The following is a 19,840-nucleotide window of genomic DNA, read 5'->3' as shown; positions in this document are numbered from 1 at the left end:
AGGAATAATTTTACAAAGATAAAATAAATACGTTTTTCTTAAAGTTTTGAAATATATATTTATAAAAGTTAATTTTTAATGTAAAAACGAAAGTGAAGAGTGTTTTTTAGGAGTTTAAGTTGGCAATCCTATTTGAACTGGGGCCATTTTTTCAGCTGTCAATAGTGAACTATTTTAAGTTTGGTTTGGCTTTTCAAAATAAATAGACTGACGCCTAAGCTACGTTATCAAAATTTTCAAATTTGTTTGAAAAATCATGGTCAATTCATTTATTGTATTGGTAACCTCATAGTGTCACATTAAGGTTCCGTGAAAAGGCCCCCAAGATAATGCGATTTAATATATCTTCAATATTTTTTCAAGAACATGAAATTGATACCCACTTTCTCTTCATCGATTTAAAGCCCGACTTATACAGCATCTACACGGATGAACTTTATAAAGCAGTGTCTAGTTTTGGCATCCCATGACCAATTATAATTCCCTCTGCTCCATAAAGATTAGAAGCAACTTAACCGAACCTTTTGATGTCAAAAAAGGCTTTAGACCAAGTAATGTAAAACTCCCATGTCGGCACTAGAGGCTTTATCTTTAAAAAGCTTATACTGGCATATTCTGATGACATTGACATAATTGATAGAATTCAGCGTGAAGTCAATGGGACAAAGTAAATGGTATTATCAAGATAGGACCTACAACACGGACGTCTCGGTCAAAACAACACCATTGGCAGACGTAACTTTGAGACAGTTAAGGACTTTGTCTACTTAGGCTCCGATATGGACACAGAAAACAACACCAGCGCTGATATACAAAACAAATCGAGGCTCTCAGTACAGCGCAGTAGAGGAAGACCGCATATCAAGTGACGCGCAAATGTTTAAAGTGACCTCACCCGGCTTGGAGTGCGCAACTGGAGACATCTAGCTAGGGACCGACCTAGATGGATAAGTTTGTTGGGTTAGGCTCTGGCTCACACAAGATTATAGTAGTCCAGTCAATGGACGAAAAAAATTGCCTTTACCTCAAAAAAATCCAACAGTTTTGAAACTTGGCGCACTTACTAAGGGATGTATGGTGATGACCCAAAAAAGTCCCCAGGAATTCGATGTGAGCTCTAGTGGCAGTTAAAAGAAGCATGTAATTTGTTTCAGTTTTCTACGTTTATCTCGAAAACTATTTGTCGTATCAAAAACTGTTGTTCCACAAAATTAAAGCTCACTAAATTTTATAACAAAAAGCTTTGATGAATTTTTTCCGATCTCCTATAGTTTATAAAATAACTCTAGCGACAGTGAAGAGAAACATACGGTTTTTTCGGTTTTTCGGTTCCTACAAAATTAAATTATCGATAGAAAAAATAGTATAAGAGTATAAAAAACTCCTTGATGAAAATTATTTCCTTTTTTGGTGACCACAACATTATAATCTTCACCTATCACTGCAACGTTTGCAGCCTCCATAGATTTTTCTATTGAAGTTTGAATAATAAATTTTTGTAGGTCCTTACTGTAGGAATGGCAAATTGTTGAAATATCGGAATCTTTGGGCCACAATACTTTGTGTAGCGAGAAGCCATCATCTACAACAATGTCAAATTCAAGGAAATTGTTATTTGTTGTGGATGCTTTTTGTCGTTTTCGCATCCCATTTTTATCAAAAAGTCATAATAGAAAGGGAGCCAAATCATACTCCATGTAAGTCTTTAAGTCTTTCTCGGACTGCTTACTTATAATTATTCTTTGGAATATCATCAAAGTATCTATTACCACACCTCGAATGTTTACAGAATTTGACATAAAAGACAAAGGGAGTGCTTGTTTTTTTTGCGACAGTTTTACTTCTGAAACTCGTTGGCCCACTTTATGGCTCATTGAATTGTAGCAAGTTACTTTATCTTCACCAACGATGCCACTCGCTATTGACATGATTCCATTTGTAACTGAAAATCGAGGATGACTTTGGAACCAATTTGACAGCTTTGCAATGTCTGTATAATCTCTAATTTTACGTGCCTCCCGAAAATATTCATGTTGCTCACTAGTATAAAAAAGAACGCCAGTGAATTCTAGAAGTGATGAGCAAATTTCATGAGTAGCAGTCAGCCCTAGAACCCATTTGCTAAGTACGGTATCAGTGGTTTCATCTGACCACACTTCTGTCCAAAATCGGTCAGCTCTTCTCGTAGTAAAGTAACCCTTTTGCACAGTTTTTTAATTCATCTAGGGTCATCACAGAATGCAGTTTTATCATGTCCTGCAAATACAGGTGACATGATTTAGCGTACAAAAAGTGTCCGGCGGTTAATATGGGTATTCCAATCGCCAGACCGCTCAGCGTGAATAAAATCTTTAATCAATGTACTCATATTAAACAACTGAATCCATAGGGCTGCTGTTGGTCCATTCGATTTTAGTTTGTTAAGATTTGTTTGTAGTTTCTCACTTTGATGGATTAAATGAGGGTTTTGTTTATGTGCACATAAAGAAGGAGACTAATAAAGAAAATTTTTCGTGAGATTTTGGATTTCCTTTAATTCATGCTTATGTCGACTTGTTATATTAGCTAAAGATGTCTGTATTAGTATTAAAGCACAAACTACTCTAGCGAAAGTTTTTCTTTGCATCATCTTTTCAAAACATGTTTTTCTTTAATGCCGATAGAGTTATTTTACAAACTAAAACAAGTACAAACAAATTAATATAACATTTCTTTCGGAAATTTAATAAGCTTTTATTATGTAGAAGATTCTGTTTTGATATGAAAAATAGTTTTCAGGATAAACCCGAAAAACCGAAAAAACCGTATGTTTCTGTTTCTCTTTACTTCCGCTAGGATTAATTTATAAACTATAGGAGATAGGAAAAAATTCACCAAAACTGTTAGTTATAAAATGTAATGAGCTTTAATTTTGTGGAACAACAGTTTTTGATACGACAAATAGTCTTCGAGATAAACGTAAAAAACTAAAACAAGCTCCATGTTTTTCTTAACTGCCGCTAGAACTTACATCAGATTTTTATAATTCTTAAAATTATAAACAAACATTCACGTTAACATTGGAACACAACGTCGTTCAAGTGGATCGAATTCCGTCACTTATGAATGGTTGCATGCCTTCAACTGTTAAGTCAAATGGACTCTTTACGCGAAAAATCGGAGATCCCTGTCCAGAGTTATTCCACTCAGACTAGACCGTGAAATATTGAGCTGTTTTGTACGATTGTAAGTTGATGTTCAAAATTATATTTCAAGAAAATCACAAAAATGTCTTTATCAACTTAATATTGTAATCAAGATTTTCACAAATTCAAAACATGTTCAATGTCCATCCTTAAATTCGATGTAATGCTACACTCGGGCGTATACCTATTATTTTAATTTATTGTATTTTTTAAAAGAAGAAAATTCTAGAATATTCGTCCCTTTTTGTTTGTAAACACTACGTTGGCTCATAAACCCACCCAATGTCTTCCAATAAGATTGTGATGTGTTACTAGACAGACGTGCGTAAAAAGAGTGGCAGTTTAAGATAAGTTCTAAGTGGTGTCTTTTATTATTCCAAGTTTTTTTTTTTAATCTTAAACAACTAAATAACAAAACTGCTTGCCTTGAGTTCACAAAAGAAAGGGGACTTTGTCTTCTTTAATTAAATCATTTGTTTAAAAGTTAAAATAAAATAAAATTGCATTAGCACCCACATTTTTTCCCGCTCATCAAAACTTACCACACATAGTTAACTATCAGTTTCTCCTTAACACCATCTACATAAAAGATTTACATGGCTTCACAGCGCGATAAACTACGATCCACAGTTTCTCCTCCTGCAATCCAAAAAACACAGTCACAACTATCATCGAAATCCCCACTGTCAAAAAAACAAAAAAAAAAGTCTCCAGAAGACAATACTTCCACTGACACTATGGAAATGTTTTTGAAATTCGAAAAAGCTATTCACGTACAAACTGAATTGATTACGTCACAGATTGCAGACTTTGAAAAAAGAATCACTGTAAAAATGGACACTGATGTAGCTGAACTAAAATCTTCTATTGAAGGTCTCAACGCGCGAATGTCAATGTTGGAATCAAAACAAACAGAGATTGAACCACTAAAGGAAGAAAACCGAAAACTAAAACAACAAATACAAAAGCTTGGCGAAGAAATTAAAACTGTCTCTATACACATGGATGCATACAAAGAGGAACAAAAACAAAAAGAGACGATTTGTGATGCACTTTTACACGGAGTTCCATTTCTGCCAACGGAAAATCTACTTTTGATATTTACTCAACTTTGTAATAAATTGAAATGTACACCACCAACAATTAAAAGTATTTTTCGTTTAAAATCGAAACACGAAACTGCAGCACCACCGATTGTAATCAAATTTTTCTCGCAACACGACAAGCTACTTGTTTTACGATCCATTGCAAACCACCGAAAAATAACAAACAAACAGCTTCATCTCGATGATCTTGGCTTAGGCAATGTGAAAGCAACGTTAAAATCTAATGTTTACCTCCACGAGAGCTTAACAATAAAAAATCGCTCACTACTGCAGCAAGCACTCAAAGCTAAGAGAGATAAGAAGCTGTTTTCTGTATTTACTATTCGTGGACTTGTGTACATAAAGAAGAGTAAAGATGAGGATGCAAAATTATTTCAGTCCACTGATGACTTACCTGATTCTGCCACGATGACGCAAACAACAACAAACACTGCAACAGAGGATGACTAGTTTACTTCTTGTTATCATTGTTTCTGATAAAGTAATTATTGTAGTTATTCTAACTTGCAAGTCTTTTACATTTTCTTTTTCTTATTTTTCTTATATATATGTATTTACTTATTCTTTTTTAAATTATGTTTTTTTAATTGCTACAAATTTCGAATTACATTTGAATGTAGGTAGATACTTTCAGTTGAAAGTCTTCCTTATTATTTATCATATTTTCAATTGTTATCTTTTTAAATTTAGTCACACATTTTTTAATCATCATCATCATCATCATCATCATCATCTTCTTGGTTTTTTGGTTTGTTGTTTTTCTTTGGCAGTTTGTGCAATGATGGGTGTGACTTATTGGGCACCTTCTATTGTTGATTAATTACAATGGATGGTCTTAGTGAGTTTTTAAGGGAATCTTTAGTCGCTTATAGTAGAGATAACACGCGGATAATGATAGATGTAATATGTAGCCAACATGCTGGGTTACAAGTTTGTCACCTTAATGCGCAAAGTTTGAGATCTGGGGCAAAATTAGATGAATTCAGATACCTGTTTGAAGGTTCTAAAGTTGATGTCATTTGCGTTTCTGAGTCTTGGTTCGTTAGTGATAATATGGATGCACTATATAATGTTAAAGGCTATACCCTATTTAGATCTGATAGAGTTGACCGTGTTGGTGGAGGTGTGGCTATTTTTGTTCGAGAAAGTTTAGATTGCAAACTTGTTCGTAAATCTTTACCTGGTAGTGAAATGCAATATGTGTTTGTAAGAATAATTTGTAAATTAAATAAGATATTGTTGGGATCTGTTTATCGACCAAATTCAAACATTGACACTTCACCTCTTATAACGATTTTAGACGAGTTATCATATGTATCACCTTTTTTAATTGTATGTGGAGACTTTAACTCAAATATTCTTAAAGATTTTTCTTTAATTAATAGTATGAGTGCACTTAATTTAACACCAGTAAACACTTCAGTTCCAACTCATTTTACCAAGGATAGCAGTACACTCCTGGATGTATTTTTTGTTAGCCACCCATACAAAGTCCTTCACTTCAATCAACTCTCTGTGCCTTGCTTTTCCCGTCATGATATGATTCAATTAACATACCAATGTGAACCTATTAGAACTGAGAATTTGTTTATTTTCCGTGATTTTAAAAATATCAATCTAGAACATTTACGAAACGATCTCCTTGCAGTAGACTGGTTCAGGATTTATTTTATGCACCACGTTGATGATCAAGTAGGTTTCATGCAAAATAACATTAAAAAACTTTTCGATACTCATGTTCCGCTCATAACAAAATCTCTTAGGTCGGTTAACTCATGTCCATGGTTTACTAATGAAATTAAAAATTTATTGCACCAACGAGATCAATCCTATAAGCGGTGGAAAAGATTTAGGTTAGATGTACTTTACAACAATTACCGTGTACTGAGAAATAGAGTAACCTGCAAAATAAACGAGGCAAAAAGACGTTATTATGCCCCAAGACTGGATCCTTCGCAGGCTAAACATAAATTATGGAAAAATCTAAAAGATATTGGAGTGGGCAAACAAGTAAACCGACAAAACATCAATGTTGATTGTAATGAGTTAAATAAAATGTTTGTTTCTGCTTCTTCCTCAAGCGCTGGTGAAGCACCATACAACTGTGACCACTCTAACAGTGGTAATTCTTCCACCATTCTTCGAGATCAATTAGCCGAGTATCTTTCTGGTAACTCTTTCTCCATGCCCTACTTTAGCTTCACAGCTGTTGATGATACAGATGTTTTAGAAAGCGTTTTGTCAATAAAATCTAACTCCACTAGTTTTGATGAGATAAGCCCAATTTTTGTTAAAATAATTTTACCTCATATCTTAAAGTACATAACACACTTATTTAATACAATTTTTATGACAGGTGTTTTTCCTTCTGCTTGGAAGCGGGCAAAAATAATACCAGTTCCCAAAAATCAAACCGATTTCAGACCCATTGCCATCTTATCGTTTCTCTCCAAAGTTCTTGAAAAAGTGATGAGTTTCCAAATACGTAGATTTCTTCAAGATAATAAATTACTCTGTGATAATCAGTCAGGTTTTCGTCCGAAACATAGTTGTACCACAGCTTTAATAAATGTAACAGAAGACATTAGGCAAGCGGTAGACAATGACAAAATAGCTTTCCTTATCTTGCTTGATTTCTCTAAAGCGTTTGATAAGGTAAACCACAATGTTCTGTGTAGTAAGCTTCGAAATCAATTTAATTTTTCCTTGTCATCTACAAAGCTTGTAGCCTCGTATTTAGAGGGAAGATGTCAGGCAGTTGCTATTGATAACTCCGTATCAGACTTCCTTCCACTGAGTTTAGGTGTTCCACAGGGCTCAATACTTGGTCCGCTATTCTTCTCGATGTACATAAATGACCTACCCAAATCTTTATTAAGTTCCTCAGTTGATATGTACGCCGACGACGTTCAGCTTCGGAAGAGCTTTCCTTTGGGCCTTGTGGAAAATGCGGCACACGAAGTCAATGAAGATCTGTTCAGGATTTCATGCTGGTCCCAAGCGAATGGTCTCAGCTTAAATCCATCCAAGTCAAAATGTTTGGTTATTTCCAGAAAAGCGGTTGACACTTCATGTTTTCCAAAAGTGTATCTTAATAATAGTAGTATCGAATTCGTTGACTCCGCAAAAAATCTTGGTATAACATTTAACAAAACCCTTAACTGGAATAACCATATCAGATTGACACTGGGTAGGGTATATGGAGGCCTTCGCATGCTTTGGACAACACAAAAAATCACTCCGTTAAAAACCAGAATAATCCTAGCAAAAACGCTACTTATTCCAATTTTGCTGTTTGGGTGTGAAATTTTTAGCAACTGTGACTATGAGCACAAGCGAAAACTCAACGTGGCATACAACAGTATCGCGCGGTATATTTTTGGACTCAAAAAATATGAACACGTGTCCTCTTTTGCCAAATCTATTTATGGTATCCGTCTTGAAGATCTTTTTAAGTTGAAAACGCTGACCCTACTTCATAATATTCTTCAAATGCGTCAACCTACCAACCTTTATAGCAGGGTCTGTTTTACGCGTTCATCTAGAACTCCGGATCTCGTGCCTATTCGCCATACGTTTTTGGTTTCTGAACGACAATTCTTTATCTTTGCTATTCGGCTTTGGAATTCCCTACCACAACCCTTAAAATTCATAAGTTGCAGAACACTGTTCAGAGTTAAACTGAAGCAATTCCTGGGAGAGTCTCGACGATGATGATGATTATTAATTTTATTTGTATTAGTATTATGTGTACCCATTATTCTTCAATTTAACATTTATCATACATTATATAATTCTAATTTTGGAGTAATTATAAATTAAATTGTGAGTACATAATTAAGTTTATTTTCTTTTGAACTTGTAAAACTCTGTATGTAACACTTACATTAAATAATATACATATCATAGAATTTTCTTTGAAGCTTGCACTATATAAATGAGATATTGTATCTTACTGTGTAAGTTATTAAATAAATAAATTGAATTGAATTGAATTGAATTGAATTATATGTACTATCTACGACACACAAATTTACTTTAATGGTCTTTCTTTTGAACAAAAAAAAATAAGTAAATAACTTTTAGACACTCTCAGAGACCCATTTGGTTTTGAAATAAATGAAACAAAATCTCAAAGAACCAAGTCTCTATATTATTATTGACCTATGCTCGGAAAGTTTTTTTTGGATATGCAAAAATAAAGGATTTTTGATGATGATATCAACCTTATATATATATATATGTATATGTAAATATCTCTTTTAATTTAAACAAATTTACATATTTGAATAAATAAATTGTGACTCAACATTGATTCCATTTTAAACTGCTGATTATTTATGCCTTATCTTATCATACAAAAAGTGTTAATGTAACTTTTACATTCATAACTATAAATGAATGTAGTACATATCTGTCCAAAATATAAGAAGATTTGTTATTTAATTACAAACATAAATATACCTATGTTATGTTCTATATACAAGACAAAATTTATTCAATGTATTTTGTAGTTTTAATTTTGCAACACAGCAAATTATTGCTTTTACCCTTTCCATTTATAAAAAAGTTTTTTGAAACTAATGAAAAAAGTTTTGTTGCTTAAATGCTGGCACGCAAAAGTTTTCTTTTAACTTTTGTTTAAAAAAAAAACTTTTAAATCTATAAATATAAATCTGAAATAGAATCACCCATCAGAAGATTTTATTTGTTTTGCTACAAGAATATATACACATATTGTGTATACATTTTGAAAACGTTCTTTTGGCTTTTCTTTTGACCTGTCCAGTCGGTCTTTTTAATCGCATTCAAGTTTAATTAATTTGAAAAATTTAACAAATACTGATTTTCCAATCAATTAAATGCACAATAACATGTTGATTGTTGGTACATCATGTAAGGGAAGAAATGATTTAATGTTCCTAATTTATTCAGAGAAATTGAATTGATCATATTTGGAGGGCAAAATCAAGGAATGTGTGAATAAAGCTAATGGTGAAAAGTTTTTATTAGGATATTGGGCTAGTTTCAGAATTAAAAAAAAATGTTCATTAAGTAGTTTACCATGCGGGAGTTTTTTATTTGCTAGTTACTATAAAAGTTTTTCTTTTTGAAATTGAGTTGAAACTTGTGTTTCGTCTATACAATATTTCTTGGCTTCGTCTTCACTTGTTGTTGTTTTGATGTCCCATACATTATGTGGTTTCAGAAGAAAATGTAAATAAAACACACATTAAATATTTTTGTTTTAATATGTTTCCACTTTTTGACACGTATTAGTCGAATTGACGAATGTTGGATTTTCAGTTCTCAAGAGTTAAAGGTTTATCTGCATAAAACGGTCTTTCGTGTAGCCCCACAAAACAAGTCCAGCGGTGTCAGATCGAATTATCTTGGTGGCCAGTTGATATCAGCACAGAGAGAACTTACGTTGCCACAACATTCGAGTTGTGTGGCACGTGGCACCGTCTTGTTAAATCCACATATTCTGCAAGTCGTATTCTTCAATAGCACCCAAAAAAATCCGGTTATCATATGACCAAAACGCTCCGAATTGACAGTGGCAGTCGTTCTATCGTCGTTTTCAAAGAGTTAAGATCCAATCACACCTCCGGACCAAAGAACGCACCAACGGTGACTTTTGTGGATGTAATGGCCTCTCTTCAATTTTTGATCCTCAGAACCCCAAATCATTGGATTTCTCAATAATATTTTATTTAAAAAATCGCTATCCATCGAATGTTGTTCATGCACCCATTCGACGTGTCTACGACTACGTTGCGAATTGTCAGCTGGCTTCAGTTGTTGTGTGAGCTGGACTTTATGTAGGTGTAGCTCCTAATTCCTGAGAAATACAAGGAATCGACACATTCGGGTCTTTGGCAACACTTCCACTTTCAGCAGCGATATTTTCAATGGTATGAGCGAAACGATGAAAAACAGGCCTTGCAATATCTGTAAATAATCCAGTCTTGCCAACTTTCTTCACAATCTCGCCAATTGCTTGCGTAGATGAAAGATTATGTAAACCATATAATCTTCTCTTAAAGCACGAAATGTGGAAGTGGCAGAATCACCAACTTTGTAGTAGAATTTAACAAATTTTATGCGTAGTGCAATAGAAGCGATCCATTTTCGTAAGTGTCAGACTTTAAGCTAATAAAAAATTGGTAAGTTCGCAAGATGTCAAATTACAGCAATATATTTTTGAAACCGCAAAAAGGATGACCCGTTGCAACAGATTATACATGTGGTTCAAAAAACTGACATGATTGTAAAAAACTGATATTTATTTTTTTAACTTGAACAACGTTTGAAGGATTAAAGAAAAGGTTATGAAACTTTTTCAGATCCTTAAATTTCCTTCTAAAATCCTTGTTGTTTGTTTTTAGATATTGACTCATTATTTTTTACTGCAGCTGCAAAATTTCGCCGCCGGGGATGGCCGGCGAGGTTTGAATATGAGACCAAACCTTTTCGTTCTCAAACAATAGACCCATCTTCCAACATTTATCTTTTTTTTAAAGCATAATAGGTACAATCTAAGTAAGTTTATGCAACACACTTGTCTGCATTATTTTCCTCAAGTTATTTACATTTTATCAATTTAATTTTTTTTTCACTTTAACTTTCCTGAAATCATTCTAAATCTTTTTTATTTTTGTTGTATTTTGTTAATGTTAAAAAGTTTTTATACTCAAGCTCTTTAATTGAAAGGGTTAAAGAAGAAGTTACGCTTTGTTAATTATTCGAAGTGAAAAAGAATAGAAAAAGGGAAAGGACTGTTTTTGTCCTTTGTGTTTTTAGTCCAATTTAAAGTTAATCGTCCCTTTTGCCTTTTTTTCTCAATTTTAGGTTTCAGATAAAAAGCACTTGAATGGGATAAACCATTTACAGTATCCCTGCCAATTTTGAAAATGAATACCTTACTCGTGAACATTTGTATTTATTTATTCTTTTCTTCTTTGTATATTTTTTGAAAGTGTTACCTTTCAATTCAAATTTTATATACCTATGGAGGAAACTATACGTATGAAACATTCGACCTTGTTTAAAAAGTGAGATTAATCGTTGAGGTGTATGACAATTCTCAAATATCATCCGCTCACATGTTTAATACAAATGTCTTGTATTTACGAATGTTATAAATGTCTTCACATTCAGACACTGTCTTTTGATAAACGTGACGTTATCGATGTTTAAGGCTCTTCATCATGGTTATATGTATTTTTTTTTTCTCCTGACTCATCCAATGCCATATAACTACTTGTTGCAAGTCACGTGTATCGACTTCCGTCAGCGTAGATATTTTTTTTATTACACATATCGGTATCTGAGATACAATGAGTGCACATAGTGTAGATACTACATGAATAGAGTTGTATACATTGTTTGGTGAGGTGATGTTAACAGATATAGGAAGTTATGTTATCATCAAAACCCTTTTATTATCCTTTTTTAAGGTGCTACTGATGGTCATTTTGTTTGCAGAAATTATAACATTGCATTTTGAATGTAGAAGAACGTATGTCATAAAATCAATTCTAAAAATTGATTGATTTCTTCAATTGTCAGCTTTTGATGTTTTACAAATTTAAACTCACATCGATCCATTTTTGGCAATTACGTATGGAGTAATTTCAGCAATTTATGAAGTCTTTAAAATTTACTACGATAATAAGCTTCAAGCATTTTTCTGACCGAGTTGATTTGCAATTGGTTACCATTTCATTTCATTTCATTAAAACTTGTTACTTCGGACGCGACCATAATACACAACAAATGAAAGATGATATCAATAAGTAAAGACCCATAAGTAACATTTCGACAATTTACAAATCTTCAAAACTCTTTACAGGGACATCAAAGAAGACTTAAATGACAATTAACCAACAGAACAAACTGGATTTAGAGAAACAGATCATTTGTTGACAATAAATGAGCAAATTAAACAATTAAATGAATTTACACTACTTCTGTGCGTGCGTGTGTTCGTACTACGTCCGTACGTTCGCGACGATTTTTCGTCGTCCATAGGTCTAGAACCAGAAAAGACATCGACTCCAAATAAATTTTGTTATGCAAATAATATTGCAGAAAGATGCCGAAAGGGCTCTCAAAGAAATTGCGTGTATGGTTTTTTTACCACAGCAGTTTAAAAAAAAGTTGAACATTTTGGTTAACCCTAAATATCCCACGAACCAATGACGCTAGAGACTTGAATTAAATTTTATATTATAAACTGCAACGTGATACCAATTCAATTTTTTGCAAACAAAAAATAACGTTTTTAACATCTGGTTAAATTTTGGGACAATCAAATTGATATTACCTCGAGTAGGTAAAAATTGAATTTCGACTCAAATATTTTTTCAAAAACTTGAGATTATGGCTTCACACAAATTTTATCTTATAAGAAATAATGTTTTCAACATTCCGACAAATTTTGAGAAAAATCGAGTTGACAGCTTTTTTTACAAAAAATAAAAACCTAAAAAAAGACAATACTAAAACTTGGTAAAAATTTACCTTCGGCACAAATAGCTTTTTTAAAAATTAAAAATATTGTCTTTAAACTTTTTTTATATCATAGATATTAAGAATATTGTTTTCGATATTTAGTACTTTTTTTATAAAAATCCAACAGTCCCTTTTTCATAAACAAAATAAAATCTAGAAAAAATAGTACCCAAATTTTGTTAAAACTAATGTTCGGTTCTTGATATCTGTCAAATTAATTTCATTCATCCAACTTGTAAAAATTTAGGAAATGCTGCTTAAACTAGTAAAATTTGTTTTCTACTAAAAATCTATTTAACAAAACTAAATTTCAAAGTAATTTAAATTTTTTTAAGAATAATTCCACTTACAACTTTTTTAACCCAACACGAAAAAGTTCAAACTTTTAAGCAAGAAAAATCTATAGAGGGGATGGGAAGTTATCAGTGTCGGTCGCATCCCAGCCTTTTATTTTGTTTTTAAATCTTCTCAGGAACTCATAACCCGATTTCCATAATTTTATTTATTAACAAGCTCTCATACAGTTTAAATAATGTTTGACAATCAAAACATTTCAACATTTTTGTTTTCTAGAAAATGGTCAGTTTTTGAAAGATTATGTTTTTTTTTAAGGATTATCTTACTTTTAAAAAATTTAAGAAAACCGATTGCTTAAAAATTAACCGAAATCGTACTAAAATAATCCGCCTCAGAAAGATATTGATTTTTCAATGATTCCCTTGAACGTAGTGTTAATACACACTAACTTCTAACAATCTATCCAAATTCATATTTCTAAAAAATGGGTGGAAACCACGCCTTTTTGGCTTGAAAATTATAATTTTCAATTTTTTTTTTGCATATACCTTTCTACAAAATGTCTTTATTCTACAAAAACAGGTAGTGCTTCTTTCAGGTGATACCAGTTATAAGAAAGTGGGCATATGCCACGCCTTTAAAGCAAAAACTGCTAATATTCTACTTTTGTTCATTGTTTATAAAGCCAGAATATTCCTTTGTGCGCAATTAATAATATGATTCTAATTCTTAAAGTCTGTTAATGTTACGAGGTTTTGAAGTGTTTTAACTCAAGAATCACTTGTGCTTTTAGATAACCAAATAGAGTTTGAAAATCATCGGAGTTTGTTACGAATTTTACCAAGCACTTCCGTATGCTCCGAAGCTTAAAATGCTTACCAAAAGCTAAAATACGAATCCACATGGTGTTGACGTATAATTTATTTTAATTATATATATGTACAAAGGATCTGTCTCGTAGGTATTTTAGTCTCAATGTTCTCTAAATTGTTGTAGGTTACTACAATAGTCCTCCTATATAATATTAATACAGCTTTCAATGAACTAAATAATCTCGTCAAGTAGCTCCATATCGGTATAAAGTTCTTAATCGACTTTGCAATTCTCCTTAAAATTAAAACCATACTCAATTACTCATCGTCGTCGTCGACGTAAGTCGTCATCATCAGCTTCATCATCAACAAACAAGGCGAAATTTAATAATCCTTCCGCTGACACTGGCGATTTTTAGTATAGAAAAAAGTATAGGTACCTTTATAAAGTATTTCTATATTTTTTTCTGTTTGTTATTGCTAACCCCCTTATAGTAGAAGAACGCAATTAAATTAATTTAAAGCTTTTATAACTTTAATTAAATTGTTCACTTGAATGGAAAAGTTAAATCCTATGTGTATATAAAGATAGGTAGAAGTTAGGTAGGTATATGAAGTGTAGGTATAGAAAATGAATGGCATGAAAAGCAAATGGACAAAGAAGATAACCATTTTATACATACATATATATTGTTGGAAGCAGAAGAAGTCAGTCATAGGTTTGATGACAATAAGTTTGGAGTTGGTAGATATTTGTATACCTTTAGAAGAATAGGATATTATACGTCTATATTATATACATATTCACATATGAACTAATATATTGAACAGAAGCAATGCTTGATTAATTTTTTATAAAGTTATAATGTGTACCACTAAAGAAAGAATTTGAAAGGTTTTCATGATAAAATAAAACAAATTTAAAAACAAGAGAAATGTGAAAGAAAAAAACAAACTTCAGCATCTTATAATGTTAAAAAAATCATCTTTTAAAAATTGAGAATTTTTCATTTTGGCAAATTTCTGCTTTTAAAAAACTTAAAAATTAATTTGCCCAAAATAAAAATTCTAGTAATTTTGTTTTAATCAAAATTTATTGTGTAAGGTTAGGTACCTGTTTAATTTGTACTATTTAATATGAATAAGCAAACGGATTGCAATATGGAGTGTGTTTTTTTTATCAAAACATTTTACGAATTCAGTTAATAATAAATAATTATAAAATAAAATTTTTTTGCATGCAACATTTTGAAAAGTAGAAACTCGACTACTTCGAAGTGACCATTTTAACGTTTTATCATTTTATTTTCCTTCGATCCGTTTAAAAAAAAAGAATTACTCTTCCTGTGGTACGCAAGGAGCTATCAGAAACAACGTCCTTTAATAAAATTATCTTAAAACATTTAAAATCAACAATGTGTTTCAAGAACTAATTTTTTTCCGATAAACAAAAATCTCGATTTTTTTAGCTGACAATTTTACGTCAGAATTTTTATCAAAAGTTTGTTTTTGAAATATTGCAATTACAAAAATTATACTTTCATGAAAATATTTTTGAATTTTGTATCTAAAAACCTTAAAACGTTTTGAAGAACTGATGATTTCGTTTCGTTTTTCCCAAAGCTAAGATACATAAATCCAAAATCTTGCTCAATAATATCTCCTCTAAGAAAATCTCCAAAACAATTTTTTTGACAAAGATAATATGCAGTTGAAAAATAAACGGTTTAACATAAAATTATTTAAAAAGAAAATGAAAATCCGAAATAAAGGTTGCGATTTTTAGACATGTGGTTTTCAACAAGAAATATAACGCATATAATTTAATGTTATTATAAAGAACCAACCGAGAGGCCAAAACAATAACGCGCCAATTCTTTACTTCTAAGGCCTTAATTGTCTCTTGATTATCTGCGTATAGACAAGCGAATTCACATTATCCCACAAAAATTAGTCCAGCGGTGTTAAATTGCATGATCTTGGAGGTGCTTACCAAAAGTTTTCTTCAATAAATTGATTGTTTTGTTGGCCGTATTGCATAAAGCATCATCACATAACATCCTCCAATTAAGGAACGAAAAATTCATTGATCGTGGTTCGATAGCGTTTTCGATTGACTGTTACATTATAGTCGGCTTCGGTTTTTAAAGAAATGTGGGCAACTGATTCCTTTTGGTCATAGAGCACACCAAACAGTGAATTGTTGATGATATAACGGTGAGTGTCTCATACATTTTTTGTGGATTATGATTACTCCAAATATTGCAATTTTGCATATTAACGTACCCATTTAACCAAAAATGATCGCTGAACAGAATTTGATCCGTTTTGGGCTTATTCATCGAACATTCGATGTGCTGATGGTAGTTCGGCTTCAATTTTTGCACAATTTTTTAAGAACGCTAACCAAGGTCCTTCCTATAAGATGAATGGTGGACTCATTTGAGTCTTCTTCGATACTCTACTCCACAGCAATAGCTCTGTACTGTTTTTGAGAATGCCCATTATCCATTAGCAAAAACGTGGTGGGAAACTATGGCTGCTGGAATTAACGACTCTGCTGGTCTATTATTATTGAACGGAGGGCATGCGTAGCCCGAACTAAACCATTATTTAAAAGTAAAAAAACTCGCACTCTATGTAAACGTTGTTCAAAAATAAGTCTATTCCGTATGAAATAACAAACGAAACTGAGCATAAATCAAGTGATAGCTGTCAAAAAGACAACCTCTGATTAAAGTATTTCCAGAAAACCACACGTCAAAAAATACCCGATATTTGAACTGAATAATAAAAATAAGAATCTAAATTTCATGAACTTTCGTAGCATCAAAAAGCCTTATATAATTTTAAAAGTTCAAGTTACCTGATGACTTTGGGATGGAGGAATCTTGATGTCAAATTTGAACTTATTTCATTAATAAACCTTTAAAAAAGTAGAATTTTATTGATAGTTACAAGACCTTTGTTGGCCATCGTAAGCACATGCCATAAGAAAAATGGTTGTAATGGACAAACTGTAAATTGGGGATTTTGACATTTGACAATAGAAATTCATTCCTTTAAGATTTATTTGATGGAGATTTTCTTTAGAAAGATATTTTTCCAATTCCACAAAAAAAAACAACAAAACATTTTAACTAAACTTTTTTACTATACCTTTTTTAGATAGATTAATATGTTTTTATTAGTTTTGTACATATTTTAAAAAAACATACACTTCGGGTCACATAAATAGGGACAAATTTGTTCTTTTTTTAACTTGAGATTATTTTTTAAACCCTTAAGTATTTTAGAAAAATGAATGAATGAGGTACGTTTAAGTTAATATTTTAAAAATATTGTTTGGATTAACTTGATAAATACAAGTCCTATGGCAGTTTTTCGTAAGAAGGTCATAAAAAGTGTCTGTTTTTTGTGTCTCTTGAATATAGACAATATCTACATTGCCTATTAGCGTGTTTTAAATCAGATAAAATTGATTGTTTGCGACATTAGTATTAGTATTAATTTCACAGGATCAAGAAGTATGGGTAAGGGTCAAACCAAGGTGGAAATAGGCCAAATTCGAGCTAACCGGGATATCGGCAAAACCACCCGTTTTATAGCCAGCAAAATTAGAAGCAGTTTAAATGTTGTATACAACTACCTTAAGAACGCAGAGAGGTATGGAAAAAAAACAACAAAGGAAGAATTAAAAAAGCTACATCATTTAATTGGCTTTCATCAATAAAATCAAGGTATACGTTGGAGTAAATGCTATTAAATTGACTGTTTCTCGAGTGATACAGAAGGGGCGAGCTTTTCCGCAGTTTTCTGAATTATTTGATGGACAACGATGGACTTTTCAAAAATATAATACACATACCACACTGACAACAAACCCTGGATTTAATATGAACCTGTTACCATGGCCCAATATTCTCCTGGCCTCAACATCATGGAAAACGTGTGATGAAGGCTTTCAAGAAAAGTCTACAAAGAATAACGTAATAGTCCAGGATTCAATTATCCCACCCGATCATCGGACAGCACTCTATGAATCCATGCACCACAGGTTACTTCAAGTAATTCAGAAATCAGGAGGCAGCACACATTAGTAAAAATTATTTTAATCCATTCAATTAAACCAGTATTTACCTAAGTTTTTTTGTTATTTTCTTTACATGAAAGGGTCTTAGGTAAATTTAGATCTTGTCCCTATTCATGTGACACAAAAAAAACAGTTAAATTTAAGACCTTCTTTTGAAAAACCGTTATAAAACTTGTATTTATCAACTTAATTTAAAAGAGTTTTTGCAATATAAACTTAATGCATACCTAATCACATTTTTGGGTTTAAAAAAAACTTCAACGCTTGAGAAATATAGTTAAATAAAAACAAAAAAAACTTGTCCCTATTCATTTGACACGAAGTGTAAATATTAAGAAAAAATTCTCAAATAATAAATCAGTAAACTACCAGAATAAATGTTAGCCTTCAGTTGAAGATTTCGTTTTAACTGTGTATTGAAAAAATAGCCCTTATCATGCAGCTATATAATTGTAAAAATAACATGCAAAGAAGACTTAAAACAACATGTTTCAAGGAATGTTTTTTCTTGTATATATTGTCAGCTTTTTCTTATTTAATAAATAGAAGGACTACCTTTTACAGTCTTCGCAAAAAAAAAACTATTACACTCCTTAAATCACTCTAAATCACTTCACCTTAAGTTGATACAAGTTAAAGTCTTTAATTTAATTTTGTATTTCAGCACTTATGTATGTACGTACATAGGTACCTTCGTATACTTCTAAAGCGTAAAATGAATGCACACCTTAATTTATAAATTAATTAACTAAAACCCTTGACAAAATTCAAGTGACTACACGTTTCGAAGTGGATTTTCAATTTTGTTTTTCTTTGTATTTCTACGGTGAAATGAATTTTTGTATTTTTTGTTTAAAGTTTCTAAAAAAGATTTAAAAGACACACTTTATATCCTGCGACACTTGTTATAAAATAAACATTCAGACAAAAAATTCAAACTAGAATTTAAAATCCATTTAAATAAGAAAATACAGCGAGCTCTGCCTGCTCATATAAAGAGGAAAGCTGTGCATTGATTGTGAGTTGTTGAGCAGGAGTAAGAACATATGAGGAAGGATGTTCAATTTCCTCTTTTTTTTAAGTGGTACCTTTAACCTACACTTTTTTTTATTTTCAAAATCAACATTCGGAACAGATTTATTTTTTTTTAAGAAAAATGTTGTTGCTTTTTATTAATATTTTAATCAAGCGCAGCTGGACGCACAGTTGGACGATTTAGGGAAATTCACATCAGATTTTTGTTTGCTCTTATTTCTGGGTAATTTGATTTAAATAAACATTGATTTTCGTTTCAATAGAACGCATTTTATGTACGTATAAAAATCTCTTATGTACTCGTATTATATTTCTTTAACAATATTGAGAAGACACTTCCTGACTCTTAGCCCTAATTTATATTCATATTACGCACTTCTCCATTCATCTTCAATTTGAATTGAAAATTCAAAATTAAAAAACACTCAAAAATAATTTGATTTTCACATTTTTCAATGGTGGCATAAAATTTAATAAAGAATGAACGAATTTAAACTTAAAAATCAATTAAAAGAAAAAAACTCTAATAACATTAAATTAATATATAAGGTACATATGTATATGTAAATTATAGTTAATGAATATTTTGTCCCCAAAAAATCAACACTTTCGTCCTCGTATCCAATCTTCTATATCATCGTCTATACTTTAGTGGATGTATAAGTACATAACATACATATCTATGTACAAACTGTTGCTCCATTTTAATTTTCATTTCGAAATTCTATCTCGAAACACACGAACAATTTAAACTGCTTTGTTAAATCCTTTAATATGGTTTTCATTCCACAA

General features: G+C 31.6%; 2 protein-coding genes across 2 annotated transcripts in view; one reads left to right on the top strand and one right to left on the bottom strand.

Annotated features, from left to right (window-relative positions):
• LOC129948144 (uncharacterized) overlaps positions 1-19,840 on the bottom strand; it is a 30,055-nt gene that overhangs the window by 8,563 nt on the left and 1,652 nt on the right. The window lies entirely within an intron of this gene.
• Positions 3,782-4,741, top strand: LOC129944877 (uncharacterized). Its single transcript, XM_056054539.1, has 2 exons — positions 3,782-4,298; positions 4,371-4,741. The coding sequence occupies exons 1-2, from the start codon at positions 3,782-3,784 to the stop codon at positions 4,739-4,741; spliced, it is 888 nt and encodes a 295-aa protein (XP_055910514.1).

The sequence above is a fragment of the Eupeodes corollae genome, chromosome 2 (genome assembly GCF_945859685.1).
Source record: "Eupeodes corollae chromosome 2, idEupCoro1.1, whole genome shotgun sequence".
NCBI lineage: Eukaryota > Metazoa > Arthropoda > Insecta > Diptera > Syrphidae > Eupeodes > Eupeodes corollae.
The sequence above is the reverse complement of the archived record's forward strand: the minus strand, read 5'-3'. Positions and strand labels throughout refer to the sequence as shown.